The sequence below is a fragment of the Colletotrichum chrysophilum genome (genome assembly GCF_026319265.1).
Source record: "Colletotrichum chrysophilum strain AFK26 chromosome Unknown scaffold_3, whole genome shotgun sequence".
Taxonomy (NCBI): Eukaryota; Fungi; Ascomycota; class Sordariomycetes; order Glomerellales; family Glomerellaceae; genus Colletotrichum; species Colletotrichum chrysophilum.
The window spans coordinates 43,577-66,247 of record NW_026517290.1 but is presented as its reverse complement, the minus strand read 5'-3'; the positions used below and the strand labels follow the sequence as shown (position 1 = coordinate 66,247).

General features: G+C 56.1%; 7 protein-coding genes across 7 annotated transcripts; 3 read left to right on the top strand and 4 right to left on the bottom strand.

The window, feature by feature from the left end:
* Positions 1–231: 231 nt before the first annotated feature.
* On the bottom strand, positions 232–2,769 carry COL26b_000690 (uncharacterized protein; the record flags this gene model as incomplete). The annotated part of the gene is made up of 2 exons (XM_053173655.1): positions 232–2,292; positions 2,545–2,769. The coding sequence occupies 2 exons, from the start codon at positions 2,767–2,769 to the stop codon at positions 232–234; spliced, it is 2,286 nt and encodes a 761-aa protein (XP_053042212.1).
* A 5,475-nt stretch (positions 2,770–8,244) lies between these two features.
* Positions 8,245–10,435, bottom strand: COL26b_000689 (uncharacterized protein; the record flags this gene model as incomplete). Its single annotated transcript, XM_053173654.1, has 4 exons — positions 8,245–9,359; positions 9,409–10,007; positions 10,056–10,133; positions 10,266–10,435. The coding sequence occupies 4 exons, from the start codon at positions 10,433–10,435 to the stop codon at positions 8,245–8,247; spliced, it is 1,962 nt and encodes a 653-aa protein (XP_053042211.1).
* Positions 10,436–12,601: 2,166 nt separating this feature from the next.
* On the top strand, positions 12,602–14,344 carry COL26b_000688 (uncharacterized protein; the record flags this gene model as incomplete). The annotated part of the gene is made up of 3 exons (XM_053173653.1): positions 12,602–12,634; positions 12,710–13,349; positions 13,398–14,344. 3 exons carry the CDS (start codon positions 12,602–12,604, stop codon positions 14,342–14,344), a joined length of 1,620 nt encoding a protein of 539 aa, XP_053042210.1.
* Positions 14,345–15,482: 1,138 nt separating this feature from the next.
* Positions 15,483–16,462, top strand: COL26b_000687 (uncharacterized protein; the record flags this gene model as incomplete). Its single annotated transcript, XM_053173652.1, has 2 exons — positions 15,483–16,216; positions 16,279–16,462. 2 exons carry the CDS (start codon positions 15,483–15,485, stop codon positions 16,460–16,462), a joined length of 918 nt encoding a protein of 305 aa, XP_053042209.1.
* Positions 16,463–16,677: 215 nt separating this feature from the next.
* On the bottom strand, positions 16,678–17,793 carry COL26b_000686 (uncharacterized protein; the record flags this gene model as incomplete). Its single annotated transcript, XM_053173651.1, has 2 exons — positions 16,678–17,552; positions 17,745–17,793. 2 exons carry the CDS (start codon positions 17,791–17,793, stop codon positions 16,678–16,680), a joined length of 924 nt encoding a protein of 307 aa, XP_053042208.1.
* A 568-nt stretch (positions 17,794–18,361) lies between these two features.
* On the bottom strand, positions 18,362–19,969 carry NUO51 (NADH-ubiquinone oxidoreductase 51 kDa subunit, mitochondrial precursor; the record flags this gene model as incomplete). The annotated part of the gene is made up of 3 exons (XM_053173650.1): positions 18,362–18,534; positions 18,610–19,597; positions 19,697–19,969. 3 exons carry the CDS (start codon positions 19,967–19,969, stop codon positions 18,362–18,364), a joined length of 1,434 nt encoding a protein of 477 aa, XP_053042207.1.
* A 399-nt stretch (positions 19,970–20,368) lies between these two features.
* On the top strand, positions 20,369–20,998 carry COL26b_000684 (uncharacterized protein; the record flags this gene model as incomplete). The annotated part of the gene is made up of 2 exons (XM_053173649.1): positions 20,369–20,758; positions 20,807–20,998. The coding sequence occupies 2 exons, from the start codon at positions 20,369–20,371 to the stop codon at positions 20,996–20,998; spliced, it is 582 nt and encodes a 193-aa protein (XP_053042206.1).
* Positions 20,999–22,671: the final 1,673 nt, after the last annotated feature.

Here is a 22,671-nt window from a genome sequence, read left to right as displayed (position 1 = left end):
TGCGTGTTGCGAGCCGCACGTTTCAAAACACAAAGCCGCTTACGTCTTCACGGTTCAAGTTTGGTCATTCAACTAATGCTAATTTGCAGACGAAAAATGGGAATCAATACCGTCCAGTGTCATCGCTGTCTATACACACACAACACGTCTCTCCCAACCCGTTTTTGTATTAGTCGCATCATTTCGTGCACCTCCCCGTACATCCCTTAAATTGTTGAAACCTGGTATACTTTATGTGTTCTTCTTGCACGCCTCATTGTACTCCTCGTCTTCGCTCTCGTCAGCACCCAGCTCCATCTTGTGATCTCCGCTCTTCCTCCGACGCAGCTTCATGGCTTCGCGGATCTTCCTGCTAGCCTCGTCAAATCCACCGGCGGAATCCAGCGTGGTAAAGCCGCTGATGGGGAAACCGCCCGAGTTGAGACCGCCACCACTGCTGCTGCTGCGACTTCTGGACCGGGAAGGAGGCCGCGTAGAGAAGATGCCAACGCCGCCAATGTTGCTGTAAGACTCGTTGCGGGGCAGGCCACGACTGGACTGTGTCGTCGCCCTCCTCGCAGAGGGTGGGGTGGCCGAGTCGTAGGCGCTGGATGCGTCGCTGTCGCGGCGCGCCGGAGGAGTGCGCGGTCTGTAGCCGTCCATCTTGTACGGGTCGGCAACCAGGCGCGTCTTCTCAAAGTCGGGGAACATCTCGGGGCCAAGGGTGTTGATAAGATCGGTAACCTGGACACTGAGCTCCGCTCGCTTCGCACGGAGCTGGTGGATGTTGTAGCTGGACGTAGGGTTCAGGCACAGGACCAGAGGCCTCAGTGACTTGAAGATATCCATGCCGACCTCGCCGAATCTCAAAGCAGCGAACGTAATGCCCACCATCAACGGCCACATGACAAGGTAAGTCGTCCACCAGGGCACCCACTCGGGAACGTGTCCCCAGAGGTGGTCCTTCCACACCTTGTACGTGACGATGGCCGAGTAGAAGTGGTACAGCGTAGGGGCGAGGAAGATGGCCACGAGAAGCTTCCAGGTCGCCATGACGTCGCGTCCCTGGACCTTGACCGTCGAAGCAGCCAGTGCCTGCTTCGCCTTGCGAACGCTAGTGACCTTCGATGCAATAAAGACGGGGGCAAACAGCACTAGGCCAGGGAGCACGCCAATCAAGAGGACCAGAAGCTTTGCGATGCGGTAGAAGAGGGTGAAGATGACCTTGGGGGTGGACATCTTGGCGTACTGGACCTGGTGGTCGCGGAGGTTGACGTAGCGGAGCTGCTTGTTGTATTCCTTGACCGACTTCATCACGTCCTTGATGCGCGGGTCGTCCTTGTATCGTTCGTACCCCATAGCGAGTCTGCGGTTCAGCTCTACCACCACAGGCAGTGGCAGCTTCTTTCCGGTGGGGTTGTAGAGACGGCGAGCGGCCTGGAGCATCATCAAGGTGTCGTAGTCGGGCGTGGAGACGGTGACAGCGCTCAAGGACTGGTAGACGGTGTCGAGAAGCTGGCCAATCGCCTCTCTTCTCTGGTTGTTCTTGTACTTGTCGACCAATTCAGGGGGAATCTCGATGGGGGGGCCGAACTCGATTACGGCACGACTGCGGAACTTGTGGGCATGGAAGTAGTTCATGCCAACGGGCACGATCTTCAGACCACAGTCGGGAGACTCGGCAAGGGCACCCAGAGCCATGATGGCGACACCGGCCTTCAAGGGCAGCAATTCGGTACGGTCGTGGCTTCCGCCCTCCGGGAAGATACCAACGCAGCCGCCGGACCTGAGGCGGTTGAAGACGGCCTCGTACACCTTGGTCTGGTCGATATGGGGGGCGAGCTTGTACTTGGTGCCCTGGAAGCCCTCGGCGCAGCCCTTGATGTTCTTGTTGGTGAAGTTTCCATTCTCGTCGATATCGTCACGGCCAGTCAGCTGTTCCATTGGCAGCTTGCCCTTGAACGGGCGCTTGAGCCGAATTTCCTCGGGACCAATGATTTGCGCAATATCCACACTGGCGCCCGTCTGCTTCTTAGCAGAGGGCAAGAAGAGCATGCCGTGTACCTCACCCTCGCCCTGGCCGAACTTGGTGCCGACACCGCGGATGAGTGTAGGGTCATTGATGGGATCCGGGAGGTAAATGACACCGGAGGCGGGCTTGGCGGCATCCTGGGCGCGTCCGACGGGGACGGAGCCGACCTGGCGCGAACCCCAGCCGATGAATCCATGGACAGATTTTTGGGCGATGAGCAGAGAGACTCGGCGACCGGCTTCGTGGCGAAGGGTGCGCTGGAGGATCAGAGCATCGACAAACTGCGAAGCGAAGAAAATCGGTTAGCATGTGATGGACGAAAACTGGGGCAGGTGCAGGGATCATGAAGAGATCATTCTCGAGGTCTCGACCTGCAGCGCGCAGGAGGTTGAAGAGCTATGGGCTGCGATGAAGTGCAGCTATCTGGTCGAGTGTATCCGGGTGGAAGACTCCAGACCAAAGACAACAGGGAGGTCGCATGAACCACCCCAACAGCGTGGAAAACAGGAACGACAGGGAGGGGAGTCACCAACCTGATTCGCGTGGGGCGCGGCGACGAAGAGGATAGGACCCGTCTTGGGAACCTTCCAGGAGCCTCGAGGGTGGACCTCGCGGAAGAAGAGGTCGACGAGGACACCAAGAACCCACAGGAAGAGGTCGTACTTCCAGTTCACCATGGGATAGAGCTCCTTTGGTGGGGTCGGGTTCGACACGCTCTGCGGCGCCGCAGCGGCGGCCGTTCCAGCGTGGTCGGGCATATCTGCGACGGCGCGTGTATTCGTATGGGTAGTGTTCAGCGAGGGGAGCCGATATATGAAAAAGAGAAGGGAAGAAAAACTCTCGTGCGCGCCGGTGGTTCGCTCGAAAGTTGCGCCACTCCCTTAGGCTCTCATCCTCGGTGGTACGGGAACCTTCGGGCTGGACGGCAGTGACGGCAGATAAGTATTCGAGCCCGTGTCAGTCAGTCGTCAGAAGAGTAAAGGCAACGGATGAGGCGGCGACGTCGACGAGAGGCGGGTGGAGGAGGGGAAGAGAGCGGGCGACTGTCAAGCGCCGTCGTCGTCTGGTGATGTTCGCGACAGGCGATGAACAGGAGATGGGAAGAAAACGGGAAAGTGACGAAAGGGAAGTTTCCCCAAATTTTGGGAGGGATGTGGCCTCTGGCGACCAGGGAATGCGCCGATCAAATTAGGCCCGAAGCCAATTGGTCCCGGTCTGGGGGGCCCCTCTCATGGTGCCCTTCTCTTTTGGGACACCTCTCTTCAGAAGAGGCCCTTTCCGCCTTCCACCTTCCACAGCAGCATCCACCTGCTCTTCTTGTCTCTTCGCTGTTTTTCTGCCTGCTTCTAAGACACATTCACGCGTGTTGGGCGTCTTGCTTTCTTCTTTTTCCCTGTTCTTCCTCTGCTAAATCTTGCTAATGGCCAGCCTCACAGGACCCTTTTCAACTGAGGCTTACTTCAGTAGGTACCTTATCTCTGCAGCAAAAAAGCCCGGATCATCTCATCAGCGCTGAACAATGCGGGGGAGCTGAACTAAAAATACGGAGAAGCTCCCCCCAGAAGTCCATCGGGTTACAACATGCACTCACTGCACGCGAGAAAGCTGGAGGCGAATTGGAGACACGCCGGGATCCTGCTGCTACCTACATCACTACCACTCCTAAGTGCGCCCAGTGTACCCCTCATTCTCAACCGTTACCTTTTCATGCATTTTGTTGGGACGTCGCAGACTCATTGCTTGCTTGGTTTGCATCATTCAACAACTAAGCAAGCTGCAGTCCCCCAAACAGGCCACCAATTCCGCATCCCGAGAGTTGTCGCGAGCATCGCCTTCCGTATGCCCGTCTTTCGGCTGCGGAGCGGCACGCACATAACCTCGGGCTGCAAAACACGAGCCCGCCCGCTCTGAATCACTTGTCTGCCGTGTCTGGAAACGGCCCTGCACTTGATTGGACGAACCTCCCGTCTGCTTTCCACGTCTGTGCTGCCATTGTTCTCCTGCGCCATCATTTGCAGCTAGATCCTGCGCCTAAAGCCTGCGTTAAGGCTGCGAAGAATACGCCGCGAGGTCATTAGTACGTCAGACTTGCGTGCCAGGGGCCGCACAATCGCCAACGGCCCTGCGTTAGACTTGGCGTGCCTGGTGCTGTTCTACATTGTGGTTGGTCATGTCATCCAGTCCGAGGTGAACCTGTTTTGCTAGCCTATGCTATGTTGGCCAATCTAATTGCTCTTCAAGCAGGCTTATCAGAGCTATGGAAGAGCTAGACACAGGAAACATTGACCTCGCATGCATCCTAGGCCCATGTCTTGGCGTGAGATAAAGGAGATTCAACGTCCACAACTCTCGTTGGATGCTTAATCAAGCTACGTATACCGCTATCGTTGAAGCTAAACTAGCTATCTCAACTCGGATTTCAGGCCGAATAGATGATATCTAAATGAGATTGCCTCGTTTTTCTATATCTGCGCGGCTACATATGCTGCTTACTTTGCAGGGAAATATTAACAAGGGAGTTTCTTGCTACACACGTGGACATGTGACTGAACAGGATGCCCTGCGCCCGAGCGATTGAAGAAATGTTCATATTGTAGGCCTGATAAAAGACGCAAGAGCGGACAGCCCGTATCTATATAAGATGAATACGTCGCCGCTTCAACAGCAAGCTTATTTTTGGAAAAATTATCAAATAAGTCCGCAAAACCGTCGTTCTCTCCCAATGGACACCACAGTAGGGCGGACTTGAACGACTTTGATTTGTCACAGAGGTATTGAAGCACGATGTAATTGAAACAAACGTATCTTCGATGCTGTTATCAATCTTCACCGTCTCATGAGTATTCGTGATCGCAAATCAATGAAGTTGATACCTGACACTACCGAATCACAAGACTCACAATTTTCCCTTGGGTTCTGTGCCGAGAAGTCATTATAACTTACATCATTGCTCCTCAAACTCCCATTTTCCGATCAGAAAATCTCTTCACAGTCCATTGGGTCTATCAAGCTCGAAAAAGAGAAGGTCAAAAGCCCCTTTAAACGGAGCCTCGCTCCCGTATTCATGAAGAAAGGCCACACCGTGACCTCCCTCGTGGGATAGCATCATTCCACTACGACGTGCTTTTTCTGATTTGTTATAACTGTGCAATTCTTGCAGTTTGGCTTACGGAACAGAAATAAAGTCCGCGCATTTCAGCATGGAAGGCTCGTTAATAGCATTGACAACGTACCTGCAGCCACAGCCACCGAATCCCACTAGGAACGCATCACTAGTGTCGAACTCACCGGCGGTCTTATCTGTCATCGTCCTACTGTTATTCGTTCTGCAGATATCACGAATAACCACGTAGGCCGGATCATTTGACGCAAGCAATGCAAATCTCATATCTCATGTCGCATGGACAGTCACAAACATGGTCATTTGCGACGCTTGAGAGCGATTCTCTGTGTGGTGGAAGATGGGCTCACGGCTGAGGTTAGCTTTTATACAATCCTACCTGACTTCCACGTCAACCTGCGTTGACGAGCAGGTGTGCCTTGGGGAAACTCCCCATATCTCAGCTCTTCTCCCTGATATTCAAATGACCAACACACCGAGAGGAAATCCTTTCAAGCGCGTAAATCTGCGTCTCGTTATCTCCTTACGTAATCATGAACCCAATGGACTTCTTTGGTGATGTCCTTCCGGGGTCCGTCGGACCGAGAGAACGCTGGTCTGATGCCCATCCATTGGAGACTGCAGCGGTCAGTCTTTCTTGAGGCTACTGCTAGTCATTTCCCCTGGTTGTTTATTTAAGGAATTATTCAGATCGGATCAAGGTGCATGCACACTAATAGGCATTGCGCGAGTTGTTCTCAGGTACATGTAGGCGTTGGTGTATTCTACGGTCTGTGTAGAACCCTAGGTTACTGGCGTGACGTCGAAATGTTCATTCTCTTTGTCGGGCAGCGTATGTTGAGTCTTTGATAGTGAATTTATAAGTAATTTAGAATCTACGTCGTAAGGTTCAACTACCATAAGTTGAGATTAGCCCCTTGCATCGTCAGCTATCGCGCATCATGCAAACGTATTGAAAATTAGGGACTGGACTCAGTCTTCATGGCTTCAACACCCGAATGTGTGTCTCTTCACTGGTCCTTTCAGTTGATCGAACGCATTATCCAAAGTCCAAGACGATTGCAATTTGGCTCGTTGCAAGCAAGCCTGATAGATGGCATGTCACGCCTTGACTCTAGAAGGCTCGCCGTCGCTCACTTCCTCTTAATGTGAGGCGAATACTTTAACCTAGCGGGAGGAGAGCGGTGCTTTTGTCTACTGATTTGTCCAAGTAGATTCCTTACATTGGCATGGATTGATGGAATGGTACAACTTAAGGGTGCCTTCAAGGCTGCATAATGAACGACCAAAAGATCTGACATCACTGAGACCCAAGAAAATGGACCGTTCAAGCTTGAATATATATTAAAATAACGACAAAGCCCTATTGCGCTGAGGAGTAGGTCAGGCTAGTGTATTCACTGGCCATGTAACTACTGAGAAAGCAAATCAAGCTTGCTATTGCATGTTGAGCATTCTGCGATGTACATCAACCAGCGCCTTAGAACACGACTTACAACTGCTACTTTCACAAAATCTACTTCTCTTGGTGTTTCGTCTCTGACTCCGAGTGATTCATGCAGATATGACCCGGAGGATGTCCCTATCACGGCGTGACAGCCGCGATGTCGATTTCCAGCTTGTCAGAGCACTGGTAACGTAAGGTAGTACCACCATGAAACGCTTGAGTCTTGAAAGGACGGAGACTCGAAAGCGCATTTGCGATGCAATATTGGGAAGTTGACGGTGTACATATATATATATATGTGTGTGTGTGTGTGTGTGTAGACTTTTGCGATACGGGAGGATGATGATAATGCGTAACAATGAGGGGAGCGTGATGATTTTGTGAGTGACAATGATACAACGATAATGACGATGAAGACGACAGTAACAAAACTTAATCAGCTTGTAGTTATTGTCTACGAGTTATAGTCCGCCCAGCTAGAAGTAGTCGTCTGGAGAGCAAACGTCTTCTAAAAATACTCATCCTTTCGCTGAACCTCCGGTGCCGATCCCGAATTCGCGGGGCGATCTCCGGGCACGGCAGGATCGCCGCCGCCGCTGAATAGAAGAAGTAGAACAACATCGTTCGATGAAGCTCATGTCATTACCAACCCCCGTCCACGATCCGGGGTCACTGGACTTTGGCCGACGATCTGCTATACTGACCCATCAACCCAATTGCTCCTGAGCGACTGAGCTCAGGGAGCACCGACACGGCACAAGCACCGCGTTCATCCTGACTGCCTCCCTCGAAGGAACAATCCCTCCGGGCGGGAGCTCGGCGACCGTTCCTCGGCACGGACGAACGAACCCAACGTCGATGCACATCACCACCAACCAGCCAGATCCCCGCGTCCTCAGATCCATCGGTGCTCCTTTGCCCCTCTCAAGTGAACCGCCCCTTTACCCAGTATCTGTTCTCAACCCCGCCGGCCGTGCCTCCCTCGCAGCATCACCGCGCAACGGCACGGTCAGCGCATGGTACACAGCTCGGCCGCCCAAGCTTGCGTTATCCGTCCGGACGTAGTAAGCAAACCAAACTTTATCACAACGTTAAGAAGCCCCGGCCCGTTCAAGCCGTGTACCGTCTGCATTGTGCGGCCAGGAGAACATGCGCTGCATTTAACCACAGCCCGGTTCCCCCTCTCTAGCTGGAACGCAGCCTTTCATCTGGTGTGTAGCAAACAAGCACTATGCAGAGGCAGCTTACGTGCATATCGTGTCCAAGCTCCGGTTAAGATGACCCGGGGCAATGCTCGATGCTCCAATGCTTCCTTTTCTCTCTATCCTCGGTTGAAGTCAAGGAGAACAGGGAGCATAAGCGTGAAATATGCTCTACATCTGGCCTCCCCGCCTGAGTTCTAGGCCCCGAAGCTATCTTCAAGCCTGAAGCCCTTCCATGGCAATTTCCGCATGGTTACCTCGCATTGATCTACCCAGGGGGGTAAGATCCTGCGCGAGGGAACATCCTTGCTCCAAACCTGTGACAGCGAACAACTACCCCTCATCACTACAATCACCACTGTTCACCCATAATGAAGCATGAATTTAGACCCGCATGATGCGCTGTAAACCATAGGATAATTGTCTTGGTATATCAGAGGAAAAAAAAAGGAAGGACAGGCATCTAAATGTCTACCAACGCAGCCTCCCCATCCTTGGCCATCTCGTCCTTGGCCCGCTGAATGACGTCAACCCAGTTAGGCGGCCTGCACCGCTCCTTAGCAAACAGCTCCTCGGCGTCGAGCCCGAACTCGAGCAGACTGTGCTCGTCCGTCCACTCGCCCATACCCATCAGCCCGACGGGAATCTTGCCATCCGTGTCGGGCCCGGCCTCGCTGCCGCCGCCGGGCCGGTCGTGCGGCACGACGTAACCCGCGGGCACCGTGACGCCGGGCAGCCCGCAGAAGTTGCCCATCCAGACGTACTCCATGCTGCGAATGGTGCGGTCGCCGTCGGAGAGGCCATGGGTGAGCTCTGACTTGGACATGATGGGCCAGCCGGCGCAGGCGGTGGTGGGCGTGACAATGATCATGCCCGGGTACGTCTGCCAGAGGTGCGCGAGGTGCTGCATCAGCAGGCCGCGCAGCTTCTGGGCGAGGAGGTAGTCCATGGCGGAGGTGACGCGGCCGATGGCGAGAAGGATGCGGTTGCCGTGGGTAAGGTTCTTGGTTTCCGGGAGGAGGGTGGCGCCGTCGGTGAGAACTGTCATGGCGTGCGCGGACTGGCCCTCAACGAGGAAGGGGATGTCGATGGGGACGGTGGCGTAGCCGTGGCGTGAGACGAGGCGTGCGATCATGGAGCGGCACATGCGCTGGATGGCCGGGTCGGCCTGGGCGAACCAGGACTCGGGGACGCCGAGGATCTTGCCGCGCTTCTCGGACGGGGAGAGGACGAAGGGGGAAGCCTGGATGAAGTTGGAGTCCGGGTGCGGGGCGCCGATGGTCTCGAAGCAGGTGGCGAGGGACTCGATGTCCGCGGCGATGGGCCCGTTGACGGCGCACGAGTTAGAGTGGTTCGGGCAGGGGTGGAAGGAGATACGGCCGTGGGTGGGCTTGAGGCCGTAGACGCCGCAGAGAGACGACGGAATGCGGATGGAGCCGCCACCATCGGAGCCAAGGGCAAAGGGCACGAGGCCGGTTGCTACGGCATAGCCGGCCCCGGATGAGGAGCCGCCAGTGTAATAGCCCGCGTTGTACGGGTTGCGGGGTGTTCCATAGATGGGGTTGTTACCGGTTGTGTCTGACAAAGTTAGTACCGTGTAGCAAAAAAGGGGGGAAGTATGGCGTACCGAGGCCAAACTCGTGCATGGAGAGCTTCCCAAGGATGACAGCGCCTGCAGACTCCAGCTTCTTGACGCACCAGCTGTTGATCGACTGACCGGGCTCGACCTGTGTGGTGTAGTCGTTGCGGGAACCGAGGCAAGTCCGGTAGCCGTCCATCTCGTACTCATCCTTAACCGCTGTCGGGACGCCATCCAAGGGGCCAAGGGGCTTTCCCTCCTTGTACCGCCTCGTCGAGGCCTCGGCGGCGGTCAGGACCTGGGTGACCTTTGTGTCGAACCACGCGATCGAGTGCTCCCCTGGCGGGGCGGTGTCACGGCGGATCAGGGGCAGGATGGCGCGGGCAACGGCGAGTGGCGTGACCTCGCCCGAGAGGTACATCTCGTGATAGTCGGCGGCGGAGTAATACTTGAAAGGCCGCGGCTTGGACTTGACGGCGCTCTCGCGGTGCAGGACGGCCGGGTCTTTCGCCTCGTCCATAGGGTAGGGCAGGACGGTTGGGTCGTAGCGCGGTTCCGCATCCTCAATGTGTTTGCGGATCTTCCGCACGCCGCCAAAGCCCGCGTTGCTCCAGATGAAGGCGCGGATGAACCAGAGATATTCCATGCTGTGACGGTCAGAGACTTGAACGTGCCATGCCGCGTGACGGACTTACGCCCATGCTGCCAGCACCAAGAGCCAGCCCTTCAGGGGCGGATTGCTTCCTCGCTCATTTTTATACGGAATGGGTGGCCTGGCGAAGACGAGTCAGTCTCCTGCGCTTTTATACGATCTCGACACGAACGGTGGTTCGTGCATCGCGGCGAACACATGGTCAAGACGGGCGAAGCCTGACAACAAAACAGAGCCAATCGAGACAACTTACCCGGCTAGAGGCACAGGGTAATTGATGAACTTCTTTCTGACTTCGGAGCTCATGTTGGACCTCTTGCGGACCGAACTGGGAGGGGAGATGGAGCCGAGTCCGGCGGCGTCGTGAGGGGGTGGTCGTTGGGATTCGGGATCAGACTCCAGTGTTGCCGATGAACATGGCATGGTGGTTTCGATAAGGCTGGGCGCCCGCGATGTGATACTCTGAGACGGATGGGCGATCCGGACCGGGACAAGCTTATATACCTTAGCTAGAGCTAGCCGGCTGGAGCTTAATGCGGCGGTGGAAGGGGAGAAGAAAAACCAAGGTTGATGGGACGCGGGCTGACGCTGGGATGCAGGCTGCGCCGGGACCTCCCTCGTCTGCGTATGCCGGGCTCGACCATGCAACAGGTTTGCGCCTGGGCCGTGTGATGCTCGCCACGAACCAACCGTCAGGGAGGGGCGAGTGGGAGGGCCGGATGGACAGGGGCAGTCTCTCCAACGGTCGAGGCCGTCTGATTTTGGGGATCCAATCGCGGGCAAGGGGTCGGACGGGCAGGATGGCAGCGTTGGGTGTCGTCCAGTCCGGAGGATGTCGGCCGGGACGATCAGCAGGAACCGTCAGTGTGCATACAGTATGCCGGCGGCGGTGGTGGGCTGTTACTATGTAAAGATGTTTCCCGGGTAGATCTGAAAGTGAAGCTCTGGGGATGTGTTAATGCTGATGCAGTGGGCGCGAGGCTGGACGTTGCGTGTTCAGGTTGACTTTTTGATGCTTGAGTTCGGGATCCTCGGCCGGCCGCATTGGGAAATCCCTGCTGCTTGGACGTGCGGCGGTACGGTTCTGGACTCCGCGGCCTCGGTATGGGCCCAGATAACCTAGGTGATGAGGTGAGCGAGCGAGCGAGAAACTGCTTGGTACTGACGGGAGACTGAGCCTCTGGAGACGAGGCGGGCCCAGAAGGTCATGTCATGCAAGGGAGATGAGTTGAAGCGACGTGAAGGTGTGTGTGTATCCGCAGAGATTAATGACTGGCGTGAGCTTGTTCGGGTTTGGCTCTCCCGCTGACGAATGTTCAACCATGTAAGTGTCTGTCTCTGTGTAAGGTAGTTGTGTGGGAGCTGCATGTCTCACTGGGAAAATAAACACGCGGCGCATTGTATCTCAGCAGATCTTCGTCCGGTGACAAGCTTCCATCCAAGGACAGGGACGGAGGCAGAGACAGACGTGGAAGGCGGCATTAGTCGCAGTGGTGGGCAGTGAAACCGTGAAACGACCAGGCACTAGGCACTAGGCACTAGGTAGGCACTCGGGAGCGACGGATCTCGCAGAGGACTCCCTGCTGCAGAGCCGTGATCGCCGCCATTATTTCTTGTTTGCGGAGGCTGTGAAGTGTGAAGTGATGTGTTGTAACTGGTAGTGGTAAGTATGGGTAAGGTAGGTGGCATAGCATAGATAACAACCGATGGCATCCCAGCTGCCCCAAGTCCCAAAAAGAAAAGAGCGTTGCAGTTGCGGTCGTAGCTGCTGCGTTTGCCAGAGATTCAGTTCAGCGGACATGGACGCCGGACGAGACGATCAACTGCTGCTGCTGCCCGCTGCTCGGCCTCGGGACGGCACCCGCTAGCGTTGCACTAGAGCCAAATGGGAGCTTCTCCACAAAAGCGGGCCACTGACGTCGTGCCACGGTGCACCTCAGAGAAACACTCCGCGAGCTGGTGATTGGGCGCCGCACTGCTGGCATCAGCCACATCAAGCGGGCAGTATGAGCCACGTATCTCCCACCAGCCACAGCACCGCACGTGCCATGGCGGGGCTTCAGTCTGGCTGATGGCTTTTCCTCCGTGCTGAGACTCATCGAGGCGACCCAAGGCAATGACGGCGTGACCCATCCTCCTGGAACCAGCAGAGTCATTGACTTTCTGCCCTGAACAAATCGGACTGGGGAAACATGCACCTCGACTTCGACACCCCTATGAATCATCGACGTCTTCCGCGAGCGCGTGTTTGAGTTTTCCAGTCGCCTGGTAGCGCGAGTCCGGCTCAAATTTCGACGTCTGCACCCACAATCGGATAAAGCCCCGCAGCGTCATACTTCACTGGCGTCGGCCATCAAAACCCCAACCAACCTCATCGCCGTCCATTGCTGTTTGCTGTACTTGTATCGCATCGTACTACACGTCGAAAGGACCACAGCATAACCGCCCTCTGTTGCGATCGGCCAGTCTCTATCGTCTTGGCCCGACCAACCCAGTGAAACACCAGTGTCTTTCTCCGTCTCAGTATGAGTAGCTTGCTTCTTTGGATTTCGCGACAATACTTCGAACCCTGAAGCCTGCCTGTATCTAATGGCATCATCATCAAAACTCGACGACCTGGTGGTAAGTCTTCCATGGCTGATGCGTGCACACTGCAAGCTACAAACATCTTCTAGACTGTTGTTAACCGCATCCCAGGCGGAGTTTCCCCTCCTAGACCCCACAGTTGTTATTGCAATCGCAAGTGAGCTGGACCTCAGCGATGCCGGCCAGCTCAACGACGTCCGGGGCATGCTGCAGAGCCTTGCGCAGGACGTTCTGGCTGAAGAGGCCAGCGGCTTCAACGCCAGTGGTGTTCCCGATGCTCTCAGCTCTAATGACGCTGGCACGGACACCAGAGACAGCTCGACCAACATCTCTGACGGTCTCCACCTGAGAGACTGTGACTCGGCGAGAACCGGCGTCACGAGCCCCCCTCCCCCAGACGAGCTGGAGTATGACGTCCCGCGCATCAAGACCTTCGACCGCGACTCGGAGCAAGAGAAGCTGCTGCAGCTGCAGGAGATGTTCTCCGACCTGAAACCCCACGACGTCAGCTTTGCTCTCAAGAAGGCACAAGGTGATTTCCAGTCCGCTCTGGAGACGTTGCTGAACATTCAGTTCCTCGAGTCCATCAGCGAGCGGCCCAAAGGCATCGATGGGTTCTTCCAGCCGGAGCAGTCGAAGCCATCCGGCAAGAAGAGGGGCAAGGGCAAGAAGAAGAAGGACCTGCGCACTGATCTCTCGTCCAGCTCAAGCAGCATTAATGACAGCTCGCCAAACAATGAAGATAATGACAGTAAGTTCAACAGCATATTGATGAAGGGCTGAAACTAACTCGTCCCAGGAGTTGAAAAGATCCTCTTCATCGTGGAGAAGCTTGACCTACCCTTTGAAGAAGTCTCTGACGTGTTCGACTCCCACAAGGGATCCGTCGAAGGCACCATTATCGAGTTCCTGGAACGGTACATCAAGCAAGGGGTAGTTGTCGACGACAGTGACAGTGCCTATGGAAAGCAACACGTACACGAGTTGAAGAAGCAGTACCGCCATATACCTGAAAGTCTGCTGTCCCCGCTCGTCGAAGTCACCCGTAGCGACCATCAATGGACCGAGGAAGTTGCTGCCTTGTTGAACCGGTACTTTGGCAAACTTCCAGCACAGCGCTTGAATATCAGCTACAAATTGGCCCCCCTGGCGAATGAGGAACTGGAGGGTTCGTCAGAGGGCTGGCAAAAGGTTGCATCGCCAAAGACGTCACTCATGTCTCCAACCGGGCGACCGCTTAACAGCCCGACGCTCATGAACAGCCCAACGTTTGGGCCCCGCACTTACAAACAAGCAATGGACACCGCCGGTATTCACCGCGATGCTAGCACCCATTCGTTCAGCACCGCCGGCCAGGTTTACAAGAAGGGCCACTTGTACAGACAGGCGACAGGATTCTTCGCCGAGCGCGGCCGCGAGGAAGCAAGAAGCTTCGCCAAGGCCAAGAGTGCTGCTGCCGACATACACGTCGGCAGCACGCGTACTGCAAACGAGATCGACCTTCATGGTGTGGAGGTGGCCGATGGTGTCCGGATCGCACGGGAGAGTGCGTGGGACTGGTGGAACAACCTGGGTGAGTACAGGGCGCGAAAGGCTCAGGAGGGCTTCACGATTGTTACGGGCCGCGGCCTCCATAGCGCCGGAGGCGTCTCGCGACTGAGGCAGGGTGTTATCGCCGCTCTGGTCAATGACGGGTGGAAGGTCTCAGTCGGGACGGGTAGCTATCGCGTAACCGGGCGACGGTAGCGATCGGTTGGAGCCGATTTGGACAGCGGTTGTCTTGCTTGCGTCACCCCAACTGCATGCGAGACGCTCGGAGACTTTTTGATGCCAGGCAACAGCATTAATGCCCTGAAACTAGCATATCCCGCCGGTTTCTGCATGATTTGACAAGAGAAGGGAATTAGAGCAGCGTTTGGTCTGGACACGACGGATGCAATTTTTTGATGTCATCAGCGAAGATACCACTGGGTAACGACTGTTAGAAGGAGAAGGCACATACACTGGGAAAGATGGACTACATTGAACGGATATACTTGGACGACGCCTTTGCACATGAAATCAATGGGTCTGGCAGCAGATCTGTATGAATTTATTGGCCGTCATTGTCACCAGCGATGCTATCACGCTCTCCGCCTGACATGCCTTGATCGTCACTTTTTCAGCCTTATCTCAAGTCCTTTCGATTCCTCCTGGATTTCCGCTCGGCAAGTGATTCTGCCTTTTGCTGAAGTACGCGTGTCAACCCCAACGCTGCATGGCTGAAAATGAGGCAAAGCAGGGGGGACTTTGGTCGTCGATCACCACACTAACTTGCTTCCCACGAAGACAACGCCGTATTCTCACCACCATCACAGCAACACAGCCCGTTAGACACTCGACCGCTAACTAACAACAGCCAACGTCAAACAATGGCGTGAACTGAAAAGAGTCGCTCGCCCCCTTGCACCGCCCAACACCCCGCAGCCGCCGCTCGCGTCCAATAAGCGACCTGCGCCACACCAACAACAACACAGGGGAGGGGCTGTTTGCACGTACTCCAGGCACCGAGATTTCACAACACCTCACTGGCTACAACCTCCGCACCAAGCTTTTGACGACATGCTTCCAATAGAGTGGTGCAGTCAAGCCGGGCGAAAGATGCGGCTCTCTTTCTGTCTCCTGCATACCTCGCTTGCGGCTCCGACTTGTTCGACGGGAGGGGCTGGGGTTCAGTCTGGAATTGGGGCACTGCCAGCTTGCCTCCTTGGAAGGACTTTGGTTCCCTCCATCCATCTACGAGTTTGAAACGCCGTACTTGAATCGCAAAGCCTCAGTGATGTGAGAGGAATCTGCTATATAACCAGTCCGCCCTCCGCCGTGTTCATCAGATGAGTCCGTGTCAATGCATAATCAGCTCAACAACCCCATCCCATCATCCACCCAGGACACCTACCCTTACCACCCGATCGACATCGAAATCTCCAGAGAAGCATCCATCAAGTGTCTCGGCACCTACAAAACCATGGCCTCGCCGACATCTACCTCGCCCGCGCCCGCGCCCGCGCCGCCCACCGCCGTCTCGCCGCGTCCGCTGCACCCCAACGTCTACCGTCCCACCACGCCACCCTCCCCCACCGGCGCCGCCCCGTCAAAACCAGCCGCCAACTTCGTCCTCCGCACCGTCGCCATCCTGCGCGCCCTCGCCCTCGTCTTCGCCATCGTCCTGCTCGTCCTCGAGTTCGAGGGCCGGCGGCACTACTCCTTCGCCACCTTCTTCATCGTCGTCGCCTTCTTCCAGCTCTTCTGGCTCGCCTTCTCGCTCCTCGCGGAGATCCTGCCCGCGCAGCACCACGGGCGCCGCAAGGGCGTGACGCTCGACTTTGGGGTTGTGAAGTGCATCTTTGGCCGGAGCGGGTACCCGGACGACAGCGATGATGAGGAGGCTGGGATGCTGCTGATGGGGTTTGCGGGGGATGTGCCGCGCAAGTGGAACCGGCGGGATCTGCTGTTTTCGGTGGTGGACTTGGCGCTCGGCTCGACGACGTTTGGGATTGCGGTGACGAATGTGAACGGGAATGGGCGGTGGTATGCGTGGGAGACGTTTCATACCATTGGGGCGATCGCCCTGGTTGTCGCGTGAGTCTTTTCCTGTCTGTGATCTTTGAGAAAAGTGAGGTTTGCTGACTGGTGGGAAACAGGTCGTTTGAGTTCGTGATTGCCGTAGCGCAGCAGATTACCCTCCTGAAGCGGGCCAGGATCCGGATCTCGCACGATGAGGAGGGCGATGAGGACGCCGGGTCGCACAAGTACCGCATCCGTTTGCCCGAGAGCCCGGAGCGGGGCAGGCCTGCCATGTCTGTCGCTGCTCACACGGCGATCTGATGGTAACTCGTAGTTGGCAATAACTGCGCCGGCGTTACCTGCACGGAAACATCAAGAGTGAAGACAGGATGCTTTGTTCAAGACTAGTGCCATCTCGACAAGTAGACAAGGTGGAAGCGTGTGTGTGCCGGCAGTGCGCAGAGATCCTTCCAAATAGTCTATAAATCTATAATCTACATCTACCATGAACCATGCAAATAGATCCTCGTGTACGTTTACTGGGTCAGACCCCTTTTAACCGCAACGTCAGCACCGCACCGCTCCCAAATATCCCTACTCGTCAGCACCGTCGTGACAAGCATCGCAATTCCAACAGCCCCAGGCCCGATATTAACCCACCCCAGAATGACACCCGGAATGAGGCAGTCCAGCGTGTCGGACACCACCTTGCGGCCGAGCGTCTTGACCTTGAACGCGACCTGCCTCCGCCACCTCCTCATCCCCTCGCGCCTCTTGACCACCAACGCCTTCAACCGCTGCCGCTCGGCGTTCAGGTCCATCTTCTCCGGCTCCTCCCCCTCTCCCTCCTTCTTCTCCTTTGCTCCCAAATTGTCGGTATCCACCGCGGGGCTCTGGCCCGTACCATAACCCTCGCCGTGCTGCGGGACCGGCGCGTACGCAAACGCCTTGGTCATCCTCACCACATTCGCCGCGATACCGCACGCCAGCGCGAGGAACCAGAAGCGCTGCGCCTCCACATTCAACGCCTTCGTGCGCGCGGCGCCGAAGGGCGCGAGGCCGGGCACGCCGAGCAGGTCCGGCAGGGTGAGGGACTCGAGGCCGCCGTAGAGGCCGAGGAGGGTGAACCGCAGAATGTCAAGCCACACTTCGGCGCCTTTACCCGCGCCGGGGCCCTGGGAAGGGGCGGCGGTGTAGAGGTTGTAGGACGCGCCGAAGGAGTTGAGGAACCAGAAGAAGCGGATGAAGCGGCGGGTGAGGTTGAGGTGGCCCTTGAGCGGGCCGAGGGCGGCGAGGATCAGGGCCGCGTCTAGGGGCAGGCCTGCTGCGGGGAGGAGGGCGAGCAGGAAGGGGTAGGTTGTCAGGATTGCCGTTAGGGATTGGAGGCCGCGGAGGATGCGCTCGAGGCCGGCTGGAGGATGTTAGTTTTGCGGTTTGGGGGAGATTGGGGGTTTGAGGGGCGTGAGCGAGCGGGATGAGATGGGATATCTCTGCATGGGGATTGAAGGTTCGTTTCAGGATCTGACGGTGCTCATTGAGTTCTCAAGTGAACCCAAAATTGCAACGTTCGGTGAAGAAAAATGAGTGAGACTGAGTAACTCACCGCTATCCGAGCCAAAGGCGACGAACTGGTCATATTTGAACGAGGTCATCTTGAGATATCCCTCCGGTCGGGCCTGAAAGAAATCACTAAGTCGCTGCAATGCTCCCTCAATCAATCAGTGTGTCTGATCAAATTCTCATCCGACGTTCCTGTGAGGCGGTCAAGTGAAATCTTCAGGCCCGGTGGTCGTTGAACAACAAAGAGGCGCCCCGCCGTGGCCGTGGTCGGAGGGTCTTTGGACCGGGTTGAGCCGAGTTTGAGGCGTGCGGTGTCCGGCGCTGTGGACCGGGATCCTGGCTGGAGCGGATGCCAGCTGATCAAATGCGGTCCTCTGATTGGTGGGAAGCTTAACGCCGATGGACTGAAGAATGTCTGCGGCAGATTTGTGCCTGCGACTGTGGCCTTCTGGTGTACCGCCAGGATGGATAAGCGAACATTCACGTTGCACCCAGGAACAGACATGATTTAACGAATTGAAACACATCGCTGATAGAGTACAAGCCAGGTCTGTCTGAACAAAGGAACGCCTGCGCGTGAGGGCTCTATCACAATGTACGATACTAATATATACAAGCCCTCTGGCGCGAGTCTACCACCATGCGAAACCCCTCAGCCTTTTACTGTCCCGGCGCAACCAACTTGCCCTGGGCCCGGGCATCGGGGTCCCAGCCGCCGGCCAGCGCGTTGGCGCCGCCATTCTGCTGGGCAAACTCCTCCATCCTCTTCTCGAGCTCGGGGCGGAAATGCCTGATGAGACCCTGAAGAGGCCAGGCGAAAGCCTCGCCGAGAGCTGCCGGTCACGTTAGCATTGGGTCCAATCAAAATCGTTGACATCATTGACGTCATGGAGGCGAGTCAAACATACCGCAAATGGTGTGGCCCTCGACCTGCTTGGTAAGCTCCTGGAGCATGTCGATCTCGCGCGGCCGGCCGCGGCCCTTCTCGAAGCGCTTCATGATCTGGTCGGTCCACTTGCTACCCTCTCTGCAGGGCGTGCACTGGCCGCAGGACTCGTGGGCGTAGAAGTGAGAGAGACGGCTGATGGCGCGGACGACGTCGGTGCTCTTGTCCATGACGATGACGGCGGCAGTACCGAGACCGGACTGGCTGTCCTTCAGGGCATCAAAGTCCATGAGCTGGTTGTCGCAGATAGTCTTAGGGAGGATAGGGGTGGAAGAACCGCCGGGGATGACGGCCAAGAGGTTATCCCAGCCGCCGCGGACACCACCGCAGTGCTTGTCGATAAGCTCGCGCAGGGGTATCGACATCTCCTCCTCGACGGTGACGGGGTTGTTGACGTGGCCGGAAATGCAGAAAAGCTTGGTGCCCTGGTTACGCTCGCGGCCGAAGCCTGCGAACCAGCTGCCACCACGTCTGCAGATGGTAGGGGCGACGGCGATGGTCTCGACGTTGGCGACGGTGGAGGGGCAGCCGAAAAGACCGACGGCGGCGGGGAAGGGAGGCTTAAGACGGGGCTTTCCGGGCTTGCCCTCGAGGGACTCGATGAGGGAAGTCTCCTCTCCGCAGACGTAGGCACCTGCTCCACGGTGGATGAAGACATCAAAGTCGTAGCCGGAGCCGCAGGCGTTCTTTCCGATCAGACCGTCGGCGTAGGCCTCGTTGATGGCATTCTGGAGGACCGCGGCCTCGTGCACGAACTCTCCGCGAATGTAGATGTAGGCGGCGGTGGCGTTCATGGCTCTGCCGGCGACGAGGCATCCCTCGATGAGCTTGTGGGGGTCCTTTCGCATGATCTCGCGGTCCTTGCACGTTCCGGGTTCACCCTCATCGGCGTTGACGACCAGATATCTCGGCTTGTTGTCCTTGTCCCAGTCCTTGAAGTTCATGAATGACTGTTTGGCGATGCGTTAGCATCAATTGTGACCCGGCGGTGCCTTCCCTTGATTGCCGCGGCAAATAATCCGCAAGCCAAAGCGCTGTGGCGACCTTACCCATTTCAATCCGGAGGGGAAGCCAGCGCCTCCACGTCCTCTCAGACCAGAGGCCTTGACCTCGCTGATGATCCAGTCGTGGCCCTTGAGAATGATCTCCTTCGTCTTGTGCCAATCGCCCATCTTCTTCGCCGAGGCCAGAGACGGGGGCAGACGGCCGTACAGATTCTGGAAAATACGGTCCTGGTCCTTGAGTCCGCCATAGGTTCGTACTGTCGCGAAGTTTCGGGCGGCCTGCGCGGCCTGCGCTGGTAACCGCTTCGGGGTAGCCATCGTGGGCGTTTGGAGGGGAGAGGTCGGGGGTGGATGGGGACGGTTGGGTCGGTCGGAGGATTTCGTCGTCGTGGGAAGCGAAGCTCTGCAGGGCCGGGTCGATGATGCTTAGTTTCTGTTGGCGTTGATTGGCCAATGCGGGTCGCTGAGTCAGCGAGACAGTCACGTGCAGGTTATCCATGCATCAACCGGGGTTATGCACTGGGGAAGGCTCTGGGGAAGAGAAGCTGTCGCTGCCCCACGGCAGTCAGTCACTGCTCGTCCATTACGAATTATCGACGCGTCGATAACAGGCATCTTGCAGGGGCCTGCGATCGTCGCGCAGCTCAAGAATGCGTCTTTTACCGCCACGAAGATAGACATCATCTGGGCCGGAGCATCCAGCGCACAACGTTCAACATGTCGTCTAACAAGCGGCATTCTATGCTGCCCGCCGTCTCCAACACCGGCCCGCGACCACCAGTCAACTTCTCCTCCTCCCTCACCGTGTCCGACAGCGCCATTCTTGTCGGGACGCACTCAGTTACGATCCAGTCCGAAAGCGTGCTGCACCCTCGATGCAAGCTCGAGTCTACAAACGGCAGCATCCTGATGGGACGCCGCTGCATCGTCCACGAGCGAGTACACATTGGCGCAGTTGGAGATGAGGAAGCCAGCGGAGGCATCGCGCTCGGCGACTACGTGATAGTGGAAGTCGGAGCTGTTGTCGAGGCAGGAGGCACAGAGATCGGGTCGGACACGGTGATCGGAGTCCGATCTCGGATCGGCCACGGAGCTATCATTGGCAAGGTTGGTGCGACGTCGTGTATGAAAGAAGAGAGACACTGACGGCTGTAGAACTGCACGATATCGCCCCTCACCGTCATCAAGCCCGGCGAGAAGATTCCCGACTTCACCGTGGTGTATGCGAACGGCCAGAGACGGACGGATCGACGCGGCGTGGCAGATTTGAAGCACAAGGCGCAGGCGCGGCAGATTGATGTGCTGAGGAGGCTGATACCCAACAAGGCTGAGAAGTGGCTGATTTAACAAAGTACAATGATGATACCCCGAATTTACGTCGATTAAGCTTGCACCTTGAGAAGATGATTCAGTATCAGGGGTGTATGCGCAAGGCAGGGGTTGCTTAGTTGTGTCCCTGGATGTCAGCAGGCTACCGTCACAACCTGTCCACGAGGTCGGCAGGGAGCAGGGCTGGCCTACATGAGACTGAGAGCAACGGCAGGAACCGAACTGTTCCTCCTGCCTCATCTACTGAGACTTTTCATGATGATTCCTAGCCAGCCTGTCTCCGCTGGTTAACCATATCCTCACCATCAAAATAGGGGCTGGTTGACACCAGCAACGAGAATCACTTTGCTCCATAACAACAGCAGCAACCAGTCTTCCTACTAGATGCACTCAGACAGTATGGAACTACAGAAGTCCAATCTGTGGTTCCTGCCAAGCTTTCCTATCGGAACCTATTTAGATGGAGGGCCTTGGCAGGAGATTCAATGCTTCATGATAATTGCGTTTGTTTGCTTCTACCCTTGCGGGCAGCTGCATGATTCTGAATGCATCATGTCCTGAATTACTGAAGGCCCGAATATTTCAGCATTGCACTTAGACTCTCGTTATCGCAAAAAGAGAAGCTGATTCCAGACTCTCCGACAACAGTTAAAGAGGGCAACCTCGTCTCGTCGTCGTTAAGTAGTTGTCTTAAGTGGCATTGTCTCTGAAACAAGGTTAATCTATCACGGCCTCAGCTGAAGAACACCACCTCCAAGCTGGCGGTAGCGTTCGTATGCCGCCAATTGCAAGGGTTATGTGATGTTACCAGTCTGGTGATGAGATGGTACAGTCGCCGGTATGTCCTTGTATAAGACAAAAGGCGTCAGTCTCGTCATGTGCCGTAGAGTGGAAACATCCATTGCTAGACCAGGGTTGTTCCTCACCATCCGGGCGGGAATTCTTGTGGGGTTTCTTTCACCAATTTGCGATTACGCGAGAACGAAATACACATTAATGACAACGAAAAATCGTATCGATACACAAGGATCCCCAATTCGGCTTCGCAAATGCCATGTTGTCCGTGAGGCTCCCGTCGTCAACACAAGGTGTGATGAATGATGGATGCATGGCCCTAATTCTTGGCAGCCCTGTGACAGCCTGACAGGCGGGACATGACCAAAAATAGCCCCTTCTTTCCACTACAGAACCAGATCTTAGGGGCAGTTCGTCTCTTCTCAAGCGCGAAAAGTTTAAATAGACAGCCCTAGCATGACACAGCTGGACCATCCTTAATCTCATAGGGCGCTCTGGGCAAGCTCCATCCCGGCCAACACAGGCGCAGCCGCACAAACACGGATCGCTTTCAATCTTAGCATGAGAGCGGAAAGAAATTGCAACTTCAAGCAGTCTGTTCGAATTGAAAAATTGACGAATCATGACCAACGGGATTGCATTTCCGATGGTACAGACATCATACGGAATTCGTATCGACATTCTCACGGGCGCTGGGACCACGCTTCGACACTGAAAGATGCGATGAACTGTTTGAACATGAAATATGGACTTGAACTCATATTATCTACAAGATTAAATCGAAGCTTCGGTTTCCAGAAAGCCTGTCCGCCGAAGAGGAATCTCTGCGCGGCATCTTAACCAGCCCACCGATCAAATTTCACGGGAACGCCGCAGGACCTCCTGTTGCCCACTGG